Here is a 20,780-nt window from a genome sequence, read left to right on the forward strand (position 1 = left end):
ATCTTTGAGTTTGAAGCCCAACCATCTTAAAGTTGCTGTTGCTGAGGTCAAGAAATACTGTCTAGGACAGGGGTAGGCAACCTCGGCTCTTTTATGATTCGTGGACTTCAACTCCCAGCTATGCTGACTCAGGAATTCTGGGAGTTGAAGTCCACGAGTCATAAAAGAGCCGAGGTTGCCTACTCCTGGTCTAGGAGAAAATGCTTCAGATAAACTGACTCTACCTAGGAAGAAAAGGAGCTAGATTCATAGGGGAGTCAAAATAACCATCATTGGCCTTATTTCAAAGTAGTTGTGAATCACACTATTGAAAGTATTAAGAAAGTATCTAAAAGGTTAAATCATGGCAACTGGGCCAAAATTTGTTAATCTGAGACATTTCGCTCATTCAAGCAACTTTATCAGTCAAAATAAAAAAAGAGATAGGCAGAGTCAGAGAGTCGTTGGAATGTACCAACTCTTCCCATACCAACTTCAGGGGTTTCTGCCCCAGCTGTATTGCAATATGTCCATGCATACTCAATCATCCAGGCCAAAAGTATCTAAAAGGTATGGCAACTGTACCCAAATTGGGTCTTCATTGACGTATTGCAATACATTGTGGGGAGAAACCCTTGAAACTGGTATGGCAAGAGTTGGTACATTCCAAAGATTCTCTGACTCTCTGCCTATCTCATATTTTATTTTGACGGATGAAGTTGCTTTTTAACACATTTTAGATACTTTTAGATACCTGGATGATCAAGTTTTATTCACATAACAAGTACATTTCAATCTCTTCCTATAACCTTGGCTGGGAATTTCCTTCACTAAAGCATCTATTGGTGAGCATTTCCAATTTCATTTGAATCTATTTGTAACACATATATACAGTATAGCTTTCTAAAACCAGTTGTGCTAAATCTTATATTTTTAATCTATTAATTTTAAAAGTCTCTAACTTACTTATAAGACCTGTCATTTATTTGTTTGGTTTTTATACACATGGGCTTTTTTCAAAATTAGTGCTCTAAACACTCATTTGATTTGTGAAAGTTAGCAAATTAGTAAATACGATAAATGTGCTATAGAGATTTCTGTTTTGCTAAGTAATTCTTTCTGCCGACTGTATAAATTTCCTTTATATAAACAGATACTTAGCAAGACAATTCTGCATTATTGCACTCAACTTTTTATGCAAAACTATTGCAAATAATTAAGTGTTTGATTTAGTTGAGAAGCACTTGGTGTTCCCTATTCTCGGCTGAATTTTTAATTTACCCTTGGGTTTGCATTTAATGGCAGGAATGTGTTAATATAGATTTCACAATAAATAAAATAATGCTTTGACAACTTTAACCTCCTGTTTCCTCTCCTGCCCCTCCATTCCACATAGTCCCATCTCCCAGGCAGAGCAACATAGGAAAATCAGGTAGTAATCAAATAGTCAGAAATCTGTTTTTCATACTTGTTGAATGCTACATTTCTTATTGGCTGATAGAGGATTAGAGACAGGGATGGAAGACACTGTGATGCCAGTCATATGAAGAATTAATATAATAAAGGTTGGATCTTAAAAAGACTGCAGAAAATAAAAAAAAGGATCAGGTAGTCATGGACAAAAAGCATTATTCTTTTTTTCTGCATTGCTCCTAATCTGCTTCTTAGCACTAGTTATTCAGCATGTTGAAAAATAAAACTGCCAGACTGAGAACCTCAAATAGCAATTCAATCTGAATCTCTGACAGCCACACCAATGGTCTTTACCTAAGTTCACCTAATAGTACAATCAATATGATGATCACATAGGTAATAATTTATTATAAAAAGAAGTCTTTCTGATGGATTATGATGTTGATTTGCTAAAAAAATCTTGGTTTATTTTGAAGTTAGTCAAGTTTTGTGCCATTAAACACATATATAGTGGGAAAGTTAAAAAGAAAAAAAATGCAGTGTATACCTTTGATAAACGGAGCTAATTTTTAAAATCCCTTTGAGAAGTTACACATGAACCTGAGCTGCTAGTTGTACTTATTAAAGCACTACACAATTTATAATGCTCTGTGTTTGTTTATACATTTCTCCGGCGCAGAAGCAACCTTCCTCCAACCTGTCCCTTTGCAAACATTGTTTCTATGTAAGGCAGACCCTAAAATGCTCTTAGGTCTTCTTTCACCTTTATTTTTCCTTACTGATTTCCTGCTCTCTGCTTCCACCTCCCCCAACAACCTTCACAGCAGATGACGGTGTATTGGATTAACCTCCCTTGCAGCTGCATTAGATCCCAATCGATTTATTGACTCTGTCAGAGGAGCTAGTACAGTAATTGTTACAACAGCAGAATGGAAACCAAGAACATGTCCGCATAAAAAAAACAACAAAGTATTTTTGTTTTTTTCTCTTCATCTTTTTTCTTATTCTACAGCTTTTGTTTTGTCTACACAGCTAAGAGTGCTTTGCTTTTGTTTATGAGCTCCTACTGCATTATTAATTGTAACAGTTAAGAGCGCATATGACATACCTATTACGGTACTGGAAAGCCCCAATTACATCATAGTAGTTTGGTTTGGCATAATTTGGGAGGCCCTGCTCTTCTTTTGATGGTTGTTAAATGATATCATTAAGTTACATTTCCTTGTCTGACACAGCCCATCTGTGTGATCAGCCGTGGATGTAAAGAAAATGAACGTGACACCCTAGAATTACATATTATGAAATGAAAAATGCTGTACAATTGGGATTCTGCTATTAGTTCATACTGTTAACTTCCATGCCTAAAGTTCATTCTTACAATGAATTCTCTTTAGAAGGAAAAAGAAATCTGCTCTTTTAGTCTGCTTCAGACTAAATTGCAAAGCAAACCATGTAACTTTCATGTTTCATCATAAGGATAAAGGTCAAAATACCCATTTTCCTGGCAAGCAGAAACCACAAGTGTAGTTATAGCCTAAAAAGTAATCTTGTAAAAACACTTTGGTGGCAACCATATTTATTATTTTTGAACGATTCCAAAGCATTTATCTTCAGTGAATAAGGAGTCACATTATTCAAGCAATTTGTTTAGGGCCAAAAATAAATTTGGAAGCATAGTAGGCCATTTGATTGCAAGAGATGAAGACAACAGAATCCAAAAGAAATTGTGTGTGCCTAAATTTAACTATACAGTTAAGTACTTATATTGCATGATTTTAATGAGGTTCAGATTAATTAATTTCTTTGATTAGTACTCTGTGCCTTCTAAGTTGAAATCACTTGTGCTCAAGTCTTAATTATTAAATAAAAGTGAAATATGTGGAGGCTGCCAATTAATGGGACTGTGATAAGCCCCACTTGACCAGGTTCAGGTCACTTCTTACCTGCTGGTATGTGTAATGAGCTGGAGTGATCACAAAATTGTATATTTCAAATTTCAGTTACAAAACTATAAAATACAGCATTTTATTTCAATATTGTGAAGTACAATAAGTGCTGAATTAATATTCTATTTGTTGATTTTCATAGATCTGCATATTGACGAGAATAGATCTCAGTAATAAAATTACTAGATTAAATTAAATTAAAACAGTTGATTGTTATTTACAGCTTGTATTACAATGCTAGGTCAATTATAAATTAAAATAATTTTAATTCTACTCTAGAACACAAATCTTTTCATCTTGTCCAAGGAAATTCCAGCCCAAATACCCCTTTTGAAACAAGAGACAGTGGGATGATTTTCTGTAGCCATTTCTATTCAGGTCAAAAACTCACTGCATTTTAGTGTGGCATGTATATGCCTTAAATATAAATATAGATATCTCTGAAAACTTTTCATATTACTGCTGTCTAGACAAAATTAAATAGATTGGGAATGTTGGACCCAGAAATCATAAATGTTTGGACTAATCACATGGCTTTCATCCAGTTAGAAGCAGTGAAATAAACTACAAGTTAATTTTATGCTAAAATGGAATTACATTGTAAATAAAGCAAAAGGTAATTTTATGCTTAAAGGGAATCCCCCACCCCCATCTTTCGGTTATTTACAAAAATAATCTAAACATGATGTAAAGGCTTTTGTTCTAAGTTAGAAATTTGATAAAACGTATTTAACTTAATTCCAAACTGAAAATAGAAACATTCTCATTGTCACGTACAATTGCGGACCTGCGCCTCTTCCGCCGAGCCCTGAAAACTCATCTGTTCCATGCGGCTGGCCTGGCGTAGTTTTGATTGGGTTTTTGTTAGGGGTTTTATATTTTAGAGCGGGCTTTTATGTAATATTTATTGTGATTTTTATTATTGCCTGTTCACCGCCCTGAGTCCTGTAAGGGAGATAGGGCGGTATATAAATTTAAATAATAATAATTATTATTATTATTTAAAAAAGCATCAGAAGCATTTATTATACAACAGCCACTAAAACCTCAGAGGTCATAAATATCACCTATCAAAAAGCCTTCACAAAATACAGTGGTGGTTAAAAGTTTGTGAACCTTTTTGAATTTTCAATTTTCTACATAAATATGACCTAAAAACATAATTTGTTTTCCAACCAATTTTAAAACTGGATGAAGAAATTCAGATAAGTCAAAAACATTAAACTTGTTCATTTATTTATTGAAAAAAATAGATTATATTTAGGTAGAAATATTGAAAATTCAAATAGGTTCACAAACTTTCATGCACCACTGCAAATATTGCTTTGTTGTATAAAAAGAATACATGGAACCCTTTTTCCAGGCTCCTTGTACTTTCAACATAGTCCTGTGTCATAACAAGTATTTTTTATATAATTATGAGATTTATTTTATTGTTTAAATTCACTTTAGAAGTATCAGCCATGACAATCCAGATTGCCATAATTGTACATGGATGGTAACTGCATTAACACTTTCATGGTGTTATTTTTCTTCCAGTTGATACTTGGCTTTCAAGATAACTTTTGCTGCATTGACATATTTCAAAGACTTTCTGGGAGTACATAGCTATTGGGGGCAGGCAAGACTTGGCAGGACTACAGATGCAAGAAGTGTTAAAAACAGTGTCATTTGTGTATTTAGCAGTGTAACACTACCTGCTGAATTCTCTTGCTTATTTTTTTTTTATATTCCACCTCTTGTAAAATGAGATAAAACAAGTAGACAATATATAATATCCATAAACCCAAATATTGTGATTTGAATTCCTTATTTATTCATAGCACCATTTAGGATTGTCAATAAAATATGTTGCATGAACAATGTTTCACTATTTGGGACTATGGCAGTGGTGGCGAACCTATGTCACGCGTGCCAGAGGCGGCACTCGGAGCCTTCTCTGTGGGCACATGTGCTGTTGCCGCAGCCCCACCTCTCCCCATGACCCCCTCCTCACTAGCAGCCCCCCTGGAGGAAAGTCGCCCCTGAGCGCAGCCCACGTGGAGCAGCACAGCCAAGAACATGGCAAGTCGGGCAATGGGGACAAGACTCTGCCCTCACAGCCTGTCACATGCAGTTGATGCTGCATGGTGCTGGCGGAGGGCATGGCTGCCATGGCACTGCTGGACCGCCTGGGCAATCTGCAGCAGGCCGTGGAGGCGGTGGGTGGCCCTGCGGGCGAGTGGGGCGGGGCGGAGCAGGGGTGGAGCATGTGGGGTAGGGTGGAGCAGGCAGGGAGGGCAGCAGAGTGGGGGGCGGGGGCGGTTTTGGGGCACTCGGTCTAAAAGGTTCACCATCACTGTACTATGGCATCATTTGTCCACTTATGTATTTATTTTCCTCATGTTGCTTGTTTATAGAGAAAGCATTTTATCAAACGTACCTATTTTATTCCTCTTAAGGCTGTCACATAATGCTTTTATTCAAGCTCTTTTAGTACTTTTTTCTTTTTTCACTTTTTAAAACTACTGGGAGGCCTGAATGCAAAATGTATTTATTAAAAGCGATTCATTTGAAATCCCTTGTTCATGAAGTGACAGTGATAATAGGAAAAGAGAATAGGGAAGCCATTTATATAGTATGCAAAAGTTTGTTGCATACATTTTGCTGCATATGAGCTGTAGTGGTACAGTGGTTAGAATGCAGCATTGCAGGCTAATTCTGCTGACTGCCGGCTTCCTGCAGTTCGATTTTTACCGGCTCAAGGTTGACTCAGCCTGCCATCCTTCCAAGGTCCAGATTGTTGGGGGCAATATGCTTACTCTGTAAACTGCTTAGAGAGGGCTGTAAAGCACTGTGAAGCGGTATATAAGTCTAAGTGCTATTGCTATGTTGAAACAAAGGTGAAGTAAATCATGGCTTCTATATTCTACTTGAAACTGTGGTTGTACACATGTATCCAGAGACATCGTGGAGGAGCTTCCAAAACAGCTACCCAAGCCTAGAAAACATATGCAGTTGCTTTAATGATTCAAGAGATTTTTGTGTGGTTTGCAGTATATTTTAGAATACCTTTTGAAGGATTTGCATAGTCCTAACCTTCAGATATTCCCAAGTATGTTCACAGTTTGTAGGAGCAGGCAGCCTTTTCATACTGACTTGGCTGCAGTTTAACATTGCTTTTGTCCATGTAGTTCGGGGCCACAAAAATGGCTTTGAGGCTTACATCTACAATATTCCTTAGTTGAACTCTAAAAATGAAATGTGTGATGGAACTTGTAGTTACATCTGTTTAGTTTCTGTTTCTGCTTTCTCATAATCCTACCATCTCACCAGGCAGTATTAAGCTGGGCCACCATAGGAAATCTTTCAGTCTAAAAGACACGGAGGTTCCAAGTATATGGCAGTATTTATTTGCTTTAACTTGAAGAAGAGATATATTTACTATCACTTCCAATTAAATGTACAATGCTTTGCATCAATATTGTCATGGGAATAATGCCATCCCCTTCCTTCTTTGAAGGTGATACTCTTATTGTGCCACTTTCAAAACTGCTGATTGTAACAAAATGCTAGCTTTCTGCAGCAATGCATACTTTGCTTTCTGTTTTTGTCTAATATATTCAACTCTACCCAAGTCCAACAAGTGGGTCAGAGACCAGATGGAGAGAAACCACAAACCAAATAATAATAATCCTGGAGACAATTAATATATTTTAATTGTATTTAGCAATCATTTAGAAAAGAAGAATAGAATACTTTATTCTATCTGTTATTCCTAGTATATATAGTAAGATATCCGTTTGAATTTATTTTATTCTGGAGCCTGGCTATGATTCACCTTGAATAAAACTACAAGAACAGTCTTGAGAATGGGCTTATTAAGGAGTTTGCAAAAAGTGGAAGGTAAAATGAACAAAAAGGGTAAAAATACATGCCAACAGTTAGATTAGATTATGTTCCGTTAAAACAACAGTGCATTAAATGTAAAAAGAGAGAGAGAATATAGTCTAGCCTAAAGTCTCCTTTGCTCTTTTCTCCAGTTATGAGAAAACTGTATGCTCCAACTTCAAACTTGTGCCTGTGGGTCTCAGATGGCTGAGAAAGGACTGTAGGCTGTAGCTGCAGAACATTCCTTTTGTGTGCCCTGGAAACAGTGCAAGCTAGCACAAGAGGAGTTCGGGGAAATCACATGTAAATGAAGAATAGCTGTAGACTCCCAGGGAGAATTGTGTGCAGTTTATATCTCAACCTATGAATGTGTTCCAGTGGAACTGGGCATTCAAAGTATTGCTGGATTCAGCAGAAAACTATTTTACTCAAAATACAGTCCTGTTGCAAAAATGGTGTTCACCAGATAAAGAGAAAAAAAAAGTTCACTCTGTAGCCCCAATTTTCAGAAAAGCACCAGGGTGGGGTTTCCCCCCCCCCCTTTCATTCCTGTGTAAATGTATTGATGACAATACAAACTGCAACTTATACTGTCGGCAAAGTTTTAGAATGAAGGGCTATGTGTTATTTATCACTAGTATACCGCACTTTAGTTTGAATCAATTTTTGATTACTATGAAAATTATAATATTTTAAATAAGCTTTTTTTTTTTTGCTTAGGACTCTTTTCAAGTCCAAGGTTCATAAATGCAGGCTTATAGCAGGCACTGTCATATAAAAGAATGTTAATTTTCTATCCTTCTTTTCCCTTCTGTACGTTACGAATGGTCCATCATGTTACATATTTAATAGTGTCTTCTATTTTTTCCTCTGTCTCAGTCAGAGGAAGACTACATATGTAGCTTTTCATTAAACAGAAGAATAGATCCATAAAACCACTCGGTACTAGCACAATTTCCCCCTTCCAATTTAATGGAAATTCTGGTTAGTTTACCGTGCATCAAATCCATGTAAACCTTCCAATGGAGAAACCAATGCAGATATTTAAAATGTGCATTGGCTAGACTGTAATTTAAACTAAGGATACTATTTTTTTGGAATGCTGATGTCTAATATAATATGAGCAGGAAACAATCCATTTATATGTGTGTTTTTAGAATGGTGAAGGAATTATATCACTGTAAGGGAATTTTATGTCTAGTATTAAAATACAGGATGCAATACTTTGGAAGTCTGTAAAAGACCGAATCTTTCTTTGCACTTAATCTTCTTGCTGTACTTCAGTTCTTAAGTAACTTTCATTTCACAGGCTTACTTTAATGGGTACAATCTTTTTTTTTTTTTCCATGAAAAAGGAGGAAATAAGCTGCCTTTCCTGGGAAAAAAAGATTTACAAAATGTAATCATTGTTGAGATACTGCCTTTGAACTGGCTTGTCTGCAGGGGTGTCTGGTTCCCAATCTTCCCATTTCTTTAGAATACCCTTACTAGTTCTTCGAGTAGATCAGGTACACTGGTGGTTCGCTGCTTTGATGTCTTGAATGAATGAAAGAAAAGCATAATAAAAGGGAGCTGTTGATCAAGCATAAAATACTCTTTAAGCCGACAGAATGGCAGAGTTAACACATCCCTAAGCTGCTTTTAGTTTTTCTCTTTTTTTTCTTCACATTTTCCTGTGCTTTGTGTACAGTGGGGGTTTGTACTTTTTTTAAACCCTCTGATCTATGTACTATGCTACCCTCTTATAATAACATGAGAATGGGATTGTTTCTTTCTCTTGTTTGCTTGACTACTTTCCCTTTTCTTTTTATACTTCCTTCCTCTCCATTAGCAAAGTCTAAATTTGTGTTTGGATGTGTGTGACCTTGAAAGTTGAGGATGTTAATTCGAAACAAATGGGATAATAAATAAAACTTTTAATTACCGTATTCAGAAACATGATTTTTTTTTTTCCTTCAAAGACCAGTTACAAAAATAAGAACATTAATCTTATTCTTTAAAAAAAAAAATACACTGACATTTTTTTTCCCTTGGAAGCAGAAGAAGGTGAAACTATTTTTTCAATAGATCTAATTTAGATCATGTATTCTTATCCATAATTTATGCATCATACTCAAACTGGCAATCTGTCTTGCTTGCTTGGATTATATTTCAAGGTTTCTCACCGATTATTTTTTATTATATTACTCTGACGCTACTTGTGGCTATACTGCTGTTAAACTACCCTTTGAACTACGTCTTCTGTTTTCAGGAATAAGGAATTCATTCTTTTGAATTATACTTTGTACATGGCAAACTTTCTGGATCAATTGCTAGTTCTGCTTAATGTTCAGAAGCATGGATTCCATAGAAATAATTGCTATACAAGTTTTGCAAAAGGGTTTCAGTGTGCCCCAGAGAAAGAAAAGCAAAATAAAAACTTATTTTTTTTTAATTTTGCAGTTCAACCTAAACTAGATATAACTGAAAAAAGATTTATTAATTCACAGAAGAAGAATACCATTCAGTACTAATTTATTGAAAGAACTATGAGCTGAGGTAGTTCTTACGTTTGTTTGCTTGCTTGCTTTAGTATAACATTGAATAAATGTTTATATGTTAGTGCCATTTCTTTCTATACGCTTACTTGTCCCTTTATTACTGATGTTCCTTTCTTTCTCTTTTTTCTGGATTGAAAACAAAATATCCTATTGATAGGTACCTAGGATAGGAAGAAGCTGTATGCTTCCATCTCAAATAATCAGCATTGGCATATTTTGTTTTACTTACAGAAGAAGAGAAGAAGGGGCAAAAATATTGACTGTGCTGCTGGCCAATCAAATATACCCACAAAACTCACCAGTAGGATATGAGGAAGATAAAGTTGTTGTTTTTCTGCAGTTGCCCTGTAGCAAGTTGTACTTAAGACAATACTGTCTTTGAATTTGAAAATAATATACTGTATAGCCATCGGAGGTGATAGATAATGATAGCTTGATTCTCCATCATTATTGCTCCCTTGAAAAAACATCCAAATAGGTTACCATCAACCTATCTGACTGCCACAAATTTAATTTAAATTAGCAAAATAAATCAGTAAAGTAAGTATTGTGTTGTTCCGAATCAATTAATGATCCTGAATTCTAATGTTCTAAGAAGATGAAAACTTTATATAATTTTATATACAACTTATTTCCCCCTCAAAACATCACTATAGTTTTTCCTCATGCAGAACCAGCTCTAGTTTTTCTTTATTATGATTGCTCAGTTTTGTGTCCTTTTCAAGTCCACAGTGTATTTTAAATAGAATTATTAAAAGTATGAACAATGCTACAAGTTTTCAAACCTCTATGTAAGTTGACATTTTCCACTTTTTTCTAACACTTTTATACACTTTTTCATAATTTCAAAAATTTCTTCTTAGTCCTTGCCACCTCAGATCAAAGTATTTAAAGCCTATTTTACCCAGTTTGGTAAAATCCTCCTTTCTTTATAATTTGTTTTTGATAGTTTTTTCTCCATGCATCTTAACAGAAAATGATGTATTATTAAGACAGAAATTGTTAGCTATTCTGTCACCATGAAATGCCAGTGGCAGTATTGGTACTAAACCCAGTAATACCATTGGAATTTTGTTTTAATTGTTTTATTCTTTTAATCTTTGTTGGCTATTCAGTATCTCATTTAACGCCATTATGCATCAAAGACTCCGATTATGCAGAAGAAAATAAAATGAACAATACAAAATACAATAGCATACATAATAAAAATGTATTCGGGGTTAGCCTGCTTTGCTGTCAACAGCACACAAATTCTTGCTGTCAACAGCACACAAAGTCTACAGGCTACAAATACAACTTTACTACAAGAATTATCTTGGGATTTTTATCTGCCAAAAAAACCACAAAACCCTGCATAAAATTCTGTCTGATCCGATAATGTTTTAAGAAGAGGTGTCAGTAGCTCATTACAAATATCTCAGTAAAAATTATAATAAAGCAGAATCCCATCCTGTGATTAAAAGATATTCAGCATGTACAAATGGACAGTTCAAAGATGTGTCCGTGTGGGGACATAACATGCATGTCTGTATTTGCTTGTGACTTTCCTCTTTAAACAGTCATTTATTGGAGTTCTACAGTCTTTCTGTTAAAGACTTTTCATCCACAAAGTCAAAATTTTGAAATAAGAATTTAAGGGAAACAAATTTAAAAGACAAGATTGAAACTCTGAAATGTAAACTTTTACAAGAGAAGTTTGCAACATTTACACATGCTAATGAATTACCTATTTATTATAAGTAAATTATTAAAAGTAAATTATTTGCTAAATTGGCTATTTCATTTCCATATCATTTTAATGAATACATTATATTATTCTTATTTTTAGACACCCTGTTTATCTTTTCTGCCTACAAGAACTCAAAACAAAATAATACAATAAAATCATCTTAAATCATTAATGTGCCCTCCTACAATAGGATGGGGTGGTCGGCTCCCCTGTGGTAGTTTGGTGGGGAAGGTATGTTTGTGTTTTCTTCCTTCCTCACAATTGGTTGATTGATTCATTGATTTATATGTACTACATACTCTTGGTGATTCTTTTTTTGTTTTTTTTTAATTATTACTATTAAGTAAGCTGTACCAAGTTCCTCTGTGCCTGAGATGGTCAATTAATAAATTAAATATATATAATATCACAAGAAAATGTATGGGGGGAAAACGTAGGCCACAAATATGTGACAAACTAGCTGTTTTCCATTCTTAGCAATCTTTCCTGATGTGTTGCATCTGAACACCTTTTGGCTCACTTCTGGAACACTTACTTTGTACATTGAGGTTTAAGATCTGTGTTCCAAAAAGTCACAAATTAAAATGTCACCTCAGATATGAATTAACCCAATGGCCTTCGGCTAACTAGCACATCTCAAGGTTAGCTTTCTACAGCAATATAGTGATAATATTAATGAGAGATAGATATAAAAACAATATACTTCAGCAGCATTGTCTTCATAAAGTTTTGATTCATTTGCACTAGAAAAAATGCACAATAAGTTTATTTCTTTGTTTATTTTATAATATTAATAACCCATCCCAAAGAGTTCTGACAGCATGCAGCATCAAGTCAAATAAGCATAATAAATGCTTAGATTCAGAATTATTATCAAATCAGAATCAGTTCTTGAAACCTCTTTTGAAATGGGACATATTTAATGCTCGGAATGACAGTAATGTGATAGAATACATGTACATTGGGGAGAAGGGTATTCCATAAAATGGGGACTCTTACAGAGAAGTCCTGGTATTTCATCCATATCTTGGGACCCTCACAAGTGGGGCTGAATTTTAGGGAGTCCTCTTTGGGTGACCAGTCCAGATATCAAATTCATTTCTGAACAAGACATTGTCCGAAAGTTTCCTGGAAACTGCAGTAAATTTAATATAGGTGTAATTCTACATGTATGGACTTGCGACTGCTCTCTTTGGTAACAGCTACAGCTTCCAACCTGCCTCCAAATGCAATCCCACGAACAACACTTTGCTGTAGTCCAGTCATGTAGCAATCAGGCTATGAGTTACTGAAGCCACTTATAGTTGTTACGTTTAAAGAAGAGATGTGTTTACATCTAGTGGACCAATTTATTGAATTCTGAAATCTGTTTAGCCCCAAAGAATCACTATTCATGTGGATACCAGGGCATTCCAATTATTGAAAGGCTTCCAGAGCCAATGTTACAAATGATTAGTTTTATTGCAGTGATTAGTTTTATTAATTGATTTTTTTTCAAATTCAGCACCATAAATGTATCCGTTTCAACCTAGCTTACATCACATTGCCTACATCAATACTCTGATATTGCTGCGCAATGGACAAAATGCCTGGAGAAACTTGGGTTCAGGTATAAATGTTTGTGACTGTGAACTATAGTTAACATCTGTTTTTCAGTCTAATCTGCTTTTCAGCATTGCTTGATGGGAGAGGGTGAAAAACCAGTACACAACTAAGATATTTTGAAGAGAGAATGCAATATAAATGTAATAAACTGCCAGAGTTCTCTGTAAAAGTATTTAAAAAATTAAATCCATTAATGTTGTTAAAGAACTCATTTTGCTTTGAGAAGGAAGTCAACTTGTCACATCTAGTCTTGGATTCCATATTAACTTCCACAATATTTATTTTTGCTCTTAAACATTTTTTTTTAATGATTGTGTTTGGAAAAATAATCCCCCCCCAAAAAAAATCCTCTTTTCCTACAGTTTTTTTCCCCCTAATATCACCTTTTTAAAATGTACTGATAAAAAAACTTTTTGACAGAGCTTGGTTGGATTTTTAGCCAAGCGGCAAAAGGTGGTAATATGATTTTAATGATCTTTTGAAATATTTTCTATACTGATAGCACAGCCAAAACTTGCAAGAAACGTACGTATTTTGTTACGTTTTAAGTTGTGGTGATTCTTAAACTTTATTTGAATTTCTTTTCTTTTCTTTAGAGACGTTTCTTTTCCCATTAGCATTAGATATACGCTGACATTCTCCGAGTAATGGCATCACCACTTCAGGCTCTCTGCTTAGGATTCAGTCCAAAAGATATTGTTTATGGTTCATAAAATCTTACAACTGTGACGATTTTAGGATACTGGCAGTACTGTATAGGGTCTCAACTTTCATTGTGCTGTAAATTAAGGAGGGGGGAGTATGCTAATACTCCTTAGAGGACATTAAAACATAGCTCAGCAATGGTTAAATGGAATTTTATAAGTGCATTCAGTGTAGAACTGTTTTGCATTACATGAGTTGAATACCTTAGAGATGACACACATCTGCAGGCACTTTATTAAATCCTTAGTCAGCACTTTTGAACATGATGAGATTACTTCTTCATTTGACTGGAGAAAGGAAAGCTAAGATCTTGTACCGGGCTGCAGAATTCTTTTTGATGTTTCACCTTGAACATTTGGGAAAGGGCGGTGAAATCCATTTTATGGACTGTACAGAATTGCAATAGCTCTGGGTGCAGGCAGACAAAATGTCTGCATGCCAGCTCAGGCACCATCCTGGGAGTATCTGATACAAAGGATTTCTAAGAGCAAGTATAGATCTGGGCAGTTCCTGGGAGAGCTTATAAAAACAGGTTAAAAGTAATATAGTGGAATTTCTTTCTCTTTTTTTTCCGGTAAAGAACTTAGATTGCAGCTGTATAATGCACCAAAACAGTTGGAAATTTCATGGAATATAAATATATAGATCTCTTGGCACACCACAAGCACCCACTGTTAATCTTGCTTCTCCAACAATGAAAGTTCATCAAAAGGATCATTTGCCTTTGAAATGCGCATGTAAACTTTTGATCCAAAAGGAAAGTGGGGGGAAAAAAACACACCAAAAGAATAATCAAACACTGCAGAAGTCCTACTTTGATTAACTATTAATTAATTTGTTATTAGCTTGAGATAGGTAGTAAAATTAAAGATACATAGGCTGAATCTAATAAAAGCATGTGAGGTTTATATGACACTGTGCCATTTACAGAAGCCTCAGTTGGGTTGTAATTGGATTGTGACCATCTGGTTTGATCCGCAAAGAGTTAATGTTGTTCCCCTTGTTGTCTCAGGTGTGATTGGTGCCTGCAGGTGTCATGTTGACACCTCCAGTGCAGGGCGACTCTGCGCCTTTATTGACATGTTGCTTGCCAAGAACACAATAGCACTCTGTCTGCGAATCACCGCTAAAATCATCTTTAAAAAAAAAAAATGAAAGAAAAAGTTTGAAAGCCTTAAGGCTTCGACAAAGGCACAAAGAGCTGCAGTGCGCCGCTCAAAACTCCCGAGTCAGCAACTTCTATTGATTAAAAACTAACCTTTAAAGTAACTCTCGGAGTGTGTGGTTAGCATTTAAATTTAAACATGTCATGAGTTGATTTGTGTTACTGCATACCAACTCTGAAGGAGTTACATTCACATCAGGGCTTTCTCCTCCTCCTCCTCCTCCTCCCCCCCCCCAATTCCCTTAAGCAGCTAAGTATTTCATGAAGTGTCAGTGGGGCAAAAAGAGGGAGAAAGGTGTTTATGAGGAGCCTTCTAAGTTTTCTTTCCCATGCAAATAGTCAACTCCTCCCCCCTGCTACCCCCACCCCCACCACCACCAAAAGAAAAGTGTGGGGAGTGCAACACAATAATTAGCCCTTTGTCTAACTTTCCCAAGTGCCAGAGAGAGGCCGATTAATTAAATATACAACAGCATTGGGTTTTGGAGTGGGGGTCTTGCTTTCTGGGTAGGTCATAAATTAGGCTGAATAAATACTTCAATGTGTTTGCAGTGGGCCTGCTACGTCAGAGCCCCTGGAAGGTTGGTGGGAGGAGAGCCTTGTGTTTCTTGCTAATGATAGTCACGTCTGGGTCTGTCTGGTTGCTCCTAGCAACCAGACATGATGTAACACCAGGATGAACTTGAACTTGGGGACTTGAAAAGGAACAATAGACCAGAGCAATCAATAAAGCCTATTTCAGTGAAGGATTACAGAGCTGCTTTGGAGTAACCTTGTCTGCAAGGCACACACTGAATAGTAAGATGGGCAAAGAAAGTTTTATACCCTCTTTTTTTTTTTAAGGAGGGCAGAAGCACTGCAGAATTCTTTTTTTAAAAGAAAAAAGAAAAAGTTATGCAGTGAGTAGCAGAGGAGAAAAATGTTGTATGGAAAAGGGCACCTCCTGCTGTCCAAAATGCGGATTGTGTATCACCAAAAAAAGTGGGGCTGTGTATACAAGCTGCCTTCGGCAGTAGTGTAAATTAGGTTTAAGTCTTCTACCGCATGTTCCTAAGTGATCCCAGGCATATTGATGTCCAGATTCAGAATCAAATCACTATACTACTTTTCAGCAAGTAAGTACTCAGACCAAATTTAAGTAGCCCTATCAATTATTTAAAGCTTCTAAAGTAAACATTATATTAGATCCATAATCAAGCCCGATGGCAGGGTTTAGACTCTTGATAGGAAAGTTTGGACTATAGCTTGCCTGACTATTAGAAAGTTGTCCAACTTTTTGAATCTTGTTTCAAAAATGGGACACTGATATATAAAAAAATGCCTGTTCTGCTGCATAAAGGAGTTCTTGCAGGTGGCACAGACACATGTCATGAAAACATTTAAGAATTGAAACAAATCTTGGGTTTGTTTAGGAAGAGTCCTTATTTGAAGATGAAGGTAATTTAAATTAAAGTATATTTAGTATCAAGGTATTTAAATGTAATACGTTCTTGATGGCAACAGCATATTTATGAAACTAGACATTTATTTACTCTGCTTTATTAAATGAATGAATTTTCTCAAAATATGTTCACACTAATTTGGCAGATAAATCTGTGTCAAGATAATGAATACAGATTCCTTAATCACCCAAGGAAATTTTTGTGTAAAAAGTTCCAAAACAAACAGATTTCTATTTAATCTCAGCCAATTTCAATCTAATTTACGAAGAATGCTGAGAAACAATAGCAGATGTAAATGTATTAACTTTGTAAATGTCCAAAGAACTGGGTAGTAAAGTGAAAAACGACACAAAAGTATACACATTGACAAGTTTCTCTTTTACAGTTAAATATTTTAAATAAAACAATACTTGTTTAACATATCTTCATGACATTCTGCCAAAGCTTAAACCATGTAATCTTTAAGCCAGCCAACTTTTCCCATTTTTGTCTTGTACAATTTAAATATAAGTACTTGGTTACTTGGTGGACTCAGTAACAATTGAAAATCAACTTTTATCTCTAGAAAGTATTGTCTCCTTCATTGGAAGCATGACTTTTACATTATTAATAATACATCAGTGTAAATTTTTGTTGTTCTTAAAATGAAGTGTACAAGTGCAGTGTGTTTTGTCTTTGCGATGTGCCATTGTTCAGAAATTATAGAGATGCAAAATGGGCATTAAGTGAAAAAAAGCCAAGTAAAAGAAGAGGGAGGTCTATGTATAGTTGATGGTTTTAGATTATTCAGATCATTCAGTTCAATCTTACCCACTGGAGTAGAATCTTATACAATCCTGTGTCAGCTACTTGGGATCTCGTCAAAGACAGCAAAAATACTATCACATTAATTAAAGATAACATGGTGAAAAAGACAATTGAAAACTGTAATCATCCAGACCTCTATTCCAGCAATAAGACTTCCCCTTTTGCTCCTCCATTTACAACTCTAAATCTGCTTTAAAGAAAAAAGGAATCTCTTTCAATGTTGGATGCCATAGACCCAGTTGGATGCCATCAGTTACAAGTGCTTCAATTAAATGTATGGAAAATAGTCTTTCAGAAAGTCATTTCCATATAGAGATGCTATCATTGTGTGGACTTGGAACATTAGACTGGCCAACAACTTGACACCAGTGCCAACTTTTAAGTACACATGTTATTTAATAGTTACATGTTACATAGCCCTTCTCCACAAGTGAGCTGTTTTCTCAACCTTGGTCAGAAAGAAAAGAATATTTCTGATAATGTCCCACTTCTAAAATGCTCTCTGAAGAAAATGTCCTTTGGTTTTTATTCATTTTTCCTGCCAATCAATCCCATTCTAAGGGGCATATCTTCACCAAGACTTTGAAGTAGTTCCGTATTAGCCCTGGATATGTCTGATGTCAGCTGATGTTTGAAGCTGATTCAATTTATTTCTGAGTATAAGCCAGTTTATTTGAAACCAGAGTAAAGCTGTTCCTTCCGCCCCTTTTTGAATTCATGAACCTCTGCAGAAGTTATCAGTTGTTTATTTTCCCATTGGTAAAAATTCTTTTTTTCATCATGCCTTCTAGCTCCTGGACTGAAGGCAAAAATCACTCTCTTTCACATCCTGTTCCTATTTGGAACCATATTTACACTGTTTACAAATTTTATAGTGCCCTTCTTCACAGCAGGCACTTATGATTATTGCTATTGGGAAAAGCATTTATTTGCACATTTGCTGGCATGTTAGCCTTGTTACTATTGTAGCCAACAAGAGATTTTTAATGCAACAGAGTTATTGTTAACTTAGCTGTTGATAAGCCACCATTCACCACCTATTTTTTCCTATTCCAAAAGATATACTTCAATGAATGTGAAACTATCCCAAATCAGTTGGTTCCAAAGTGATGGGGAAGTCTCAAAATTACAAAATCTCTCTCAAAACTTTCCATAGCCTTGTTATTTTGAAATTTATAATCTCATAATTCATGATGAGATCATTAGATTCTCATTCATGAATAACGTTATCAGCATCAGTACATATTTGAAATAAACCTATATGTCTTATAATGAAGCTATTGAGACTAAAGACTATTCTGAACTTGTTAAAAATTGTATTTTATATTATGACATGATTCTTTTTGTTTACTGTAATAGAACAATTGATTTTATCTCAGGTTTTTTACTTTTTAACATAGATTTAGCATAGATCAGCAACAATTGTTTCTTAATTTAGGACTTGTCTTCTGTATTTTAAATTGAAGCTGAGTTTAAGATGCTTTAAACAATTTTGCACCTCCTGTTTCATATACTTTCATTGCAAAAGATACTGTATATGTGTAAACCAGAGTATTGAAATAGAAATCTTCATTATAAAAGTTTCTTTTTTCTACATTTTATTTATTTATTTTACATTTATTTATTAAATTTCTATGCCTTCTCCCCTACAAGGTGACTCTGGATGGCTATAGATTAGAATAGCCAAGGCAGAGTGGCTATGCCTTAATATGATTGTACTGGATGTTAGTCTTGAATTGTTTGAGCAATCAATGTTTGTTATAATTATAGGAAAATAAATACAATGCCATACTTAAACAATATTTTGGTCAAAATGTATCCTAAATAAATATGAACTTTGATAACACTTGCAAGAGCATATAACTGTTTACACTCTGATGAAAAAATGTCAAGTAAGTATATTTAGGAAGAATTATTAGTCAATTATGTCAAGCCACAATTACCAACTTTGTGATGATATTAATTAACAATTTGACAAATTTCTAACGGTGGAAACCACTGCAAAAGCTAGGTGTAACAGAGAGTAACAATGCCTCTCTCCTTAACACCCTGTATCTCTTCTTTTAGCCTTTTTTAATGAGTTGTGGGTGTGCAGTTACTTAGTATCCCCTGTGCTGTCATATTACATAAATTCATATTGGTATGTCCATTCAATATTGTTCATTTCCCAATTTTTCAGTGAATTACACAGATAAATAAGAGAATGAGGATGCACACTTTAATCCGACTTGATTAGCTTCACATTCTAATACCGAAACAGTGAAATTAATGATTCCTAGTGTTGTTTTTTTTGCAATCTCCATCCATGTCAATGAATTTATGTTACAATTCTCTCGCAGGCCAATAATTTTGTTTCCCTTTGTCTTCTTTGCAGTCCTGGTACCTGGGATAAAACTCACAGTTTCCCACCATCCAGCAGACAGACCACCTGACCCCCGTCCCAACTCTGTAACATGGAAGCAGCCACAAAACAGTGTTGTTACTTCACGTCCATGGAAGGAGAGCAGACAGAGATTGACATCAAGCAACTGCTCTTACTCAGAGACGGCAAACATTATGATTGAGCATCAAAGGCCGTAATATTGTGGGGGGGAGGAAGGAGTTTGAGGGTTGGGGTTTTGGTTTGGTTTGAGGTTTTTTTTTTTAAAGAACACCTTAGTGACCGATGTAATTTCTCATATGGTGCTGGAAATGTTTGAGCTTCATATTTTTGAAGTGTTTCAAGTGATAGTGTAAGAATTAGGGACATTGGGTAGCAGAGCGAGCCTGCTGGCTACTTACTGACTTGCTATTGTAACCCTTTCCATACAGCACCTAACTGTTTTACAGTATTTTTTACTGATTAATTTCCCATACAAGTGTGAGACTTACTGAGAGATCCGAAGAGCTACACATAAATAACTTTATAGTAGCTGAATTCTTCAGTAGGGCACTTACAAGACAGTCGTGGGGCATGTTTTTTCTGTAACATATCAGGATTTTTTTTTTTATTTTGCAATCAGCAATTCAATATATGACACGAATCATAAGATGGTAATTGACAGGTTGGTTTCCACACAAGTGGCAAAGAAATATAAACCATCAACCTACTACAGGTCAAACAAAAAAGAAAAAAAATTAAATGCTGCACTTAACATGAAACATTTTTGACAATTTTCAACAATGACATAAAATTCATGTGGAAATGGGGAAGTTGGTCTGTTTTGATAGAAACTGACAGGAATCAATCAAAACAATCGAATTTTGAATTGAGAAAAGTGCAATTTCATTGGATAGCTAAATATCTTTGTAAGATAGAGATTGTTGAAAATTCTATTTTTGTTTTCCAAGTCCTTCCACCCCAGGACTCTAAATTATTGGGGTAAAAAACAGCCTTGCAAGAAAAAAAAGGGGGGGAGCTATTTTTGCTTTTTATGTTTTTTATTGTTAAACTTGTATCCCTTTAAACTGAAGGAAATTTAAAACGTTCACACACAAAATTTAATGGTGCTTTTACCACAATATGTTATCTTCATTAAATGCTAATTATTTTCTGTTATCAAAGCACATAATTAAAATTAAATCATAATATCTGTTCAT

The 20,780-nt window shown here is 35.2% G+C and overlaps 1 protein-coding gene across 1 annotated transcript in view; it reads left to right on the forward strand.

The window, feature by feature from the left end:
• LOC107287079 (nuclear factor 1 A-type) overlaps nt 1–20,575 on the forward strand; it is a 112,652-nt gene extending 92,077 nt beyond the window's left edge. Inside the window, exon 10 of the mRNA XM_015815539.1 lies at nt 19,576–20,575. Coding sequence (XP_015671025.1) covers nt 19,576–19,593 — 18 coding nt within the window. The 3' untranslated portion in view covers nt 19,594–20,575. The remainder of the gene's footprint in view (nt 1–19,575) is intronic.
• Nucleotides 20,576–20,780: the final 205 nt, after the last annotated feature.

This window comes from Protobothrops mucrosquamatus, unplaced genomic scaffold (genome assembly GCF_001527695.2).
Source record: "Protobothrops mucrosquamatus isolate PMUCROS unplaced genomic scaffold, P.Mucros_1.0 scaffold347, whole genome shotgun sequence".
Classification (NCBI taxonomy): Eukaryota; Metazoa; Chordata; class Lepidosauria; order Squamata; family Viperidae; genus Protobothrops; species Protobothrops mucrosquamatus.